The sequence below is a fragment of the Sesamum indicum genome, linkage group LG4 (genome assembly GCF_000512975.1).
Source record: "Sesamum indicum cultivar Zhongzhi No. 13 linkage group LG4, S_indicum_v1.0, whole genome shotgun sequence".
NCBI classification, from domain to species: Eukaryota; Viridiplantae; Streptophyta; class Magnoliopsida; order Lamiales; family Pedaliaceae; genus Sesamum; species Sesamum indicum.
This window is the reverse complement of record NC_026148.1, coordinates 16035850-16037897: the sequence shown is the minus strand read 5'-3', so window position 1 is coordinate 16037897 and position 2048 is coordinate 16035850. Positions and strand designations below refer to the sequence as shown.

The 2048-nt window shown below is 35.9% G+C and overlaps 1 protein-coding gene across 1 annotated transcript in view; it reads right to left on the bottom strand.

The window, feature by feature from the left end:
• Positions 974–2048, bottom strand: part of LOC105161218 (putative late blight resistance protein homolog R1B-14) — a 2914-nt gene continuing 1839 nt past the window's right edge. The window contains exon 1 of the mRNA XM_011078836.2: positions 974–2048. This exon is cut by the window's right edge and continues 1839 nt beyond it. Within this exon, the coding sequence (XP_011077138.1) occupies positions 1159–2048 (890 nt within the window). The 3' untranslated portion in view covers positions 974–1158.

The window sequence follows — 2048 nt, the reverse complement described above, 5'->3', positions numbered from 1 at the left end:
ATTATTTATAAATAACTTATTCAGGATATTAAATTCAATATATTTATATATTAATATTAGTATTTGATTACTTGACAGAGCATTGACTAATAATATAACTCTATCCGCTTAATTAATTCTTTATTATAAAAAAAAGGGTAAAATTACATTTTTGGTCCTATAAGTGGACATGTTTTCCCATACTCAGGCTAATTTGCACATTTAGTCCCATATGTAGTTTTTTTTTTTCAATTTGAGAACCAAAAAGAGGATTCCGTCCAAAACTTAACTCCAATGTAATTTATCTTGCCCGTAAGCAGTTTTTATCAAGATCCGCATATGTAGTTTGGAGTCACGATGAGAAGAGCTCATCAACATTCCAAACGACTCAGATCATAAGAGTTTAGATAAGATTCTTGTTTATTCATCATTCAACAAACATTGGTTCAGCTAATTGGTGAAGTTTTCTTTTACCTTCTTCTTCTTATAGTATAATAGAGTTGAGAATCTTGCCTAGGAAGGGGCTTTGTTTTTTGTTTTCTTAGACCCAAGTAACGTTCTTATTTTCTCTATTCATCTGTTAACGATCATTGCATTTGTCTCTTCACCATTCCTCGATTGAGTTTCCAAAGACGGCGCCAATTTGATGTTACCAAAAATGGTTTCTCAAGGAAAAATGGTAATAGATAAAAGCCCTCATATTCACCATGTAATCTTAGTTAGCAGATGAAAAAGATGACCATCTACTAAGCTGCTGTAGCAACTCACGTTATGCCTGAGTGTTTAACTTTACAAAGAATTTAAGCGATCCCGGCATTACATACAAGATTACAAGTCCGATACATGAGTCCAGTCGAATGGTTTTTACAGTAGTATCACCAAAGATACCATGAAATATTTTGTTCAAAATGTATCTCAATACGTTGGCCACTGTATAATTCATGCATCTGTGAAAGATTATAGGCTTCATCATCACAACAGATATGCAGGCAAGTGAAGTGAAAATGGATCAGAGTAATTGCTAAAGATCAAGACAATAACGGGAATCGTAGAGTTACAAGGGAAAACAACATAAAGAAACATGAATTAGTTAACTTTTGAGGTCCTAAGGAGATCTAACTTCTAAACTTTCACTAACCGGTTTGAAAGTGCGTTGATGAATGCTCCATATGCAATGTACTACTCGCGCACAATACGAACTTCAAGGTAATCGTTTCCAAAACTTTGTTGTTCCTCTTTTATCTGTTTGGCTGACTTCACAAGAGACCTGTCGCTCCTATTCACCTCAATAATCTTAAGTGTCGGAATTTCTCCAAGAACATCTGGAATCTCACCTAGTCTTTGGCAAGAAAAAAGTTGTAGGTGCTCGAGGCTTGGAAAGTGGCTGCTATCTGTTACCCAGTGCTGAAGATTTGTCCATCTTATTTTTAGAAACTTCAGACGAGGAAATTCCCCTTCAATTGTTTCCCATTTGCAACCCTCAAAGGAGCATCTTGTCAGTTTCATCACTTCAAGATTTTGCAGCGAACCAACAGTAGTCATATCTTCCCAGCAAAATAAGCAACCACTCAAGGTTAACTTTTTAAGCATCACGGGAAAAGCAAGCTTTTCCCACAAAGGAAAAGGTTCCCTACTGATGTCCTCTACCCAGACTTTCAAATTTTCAAGTTGATGCAGGTCGACAAGGTTGTGGAGGTGATATTCTCGCCATTTTATTCCATATACTCCATAAAGGATTCCCAATTTTTTTAGGTTCGGAATCATTTGCACAATCTCTTTGGTACATTTGAAATTCCTCACTATAGCAAGTGTTTGCAGGTTTTTCAGAACAAAAGTTCCAGCAGAAGGTTTAGGAAAGGGATCTGACATAGAGAGAACAAGATGCCTTAATTGTGCCATCCTCCATATTTCTAATGGAAATCGTACTCTACTTCTTTGATGTATAAGAAAACTTGCATATGGGCACATGAATAACGTCTGAAGGTTCTGAAGTTTTAATATGGAAGCGGGAATGTGAAAGTTGCCTAAGAAGGTGAAAGCAAGATACCTTAAATGAAATAACTTAAGTA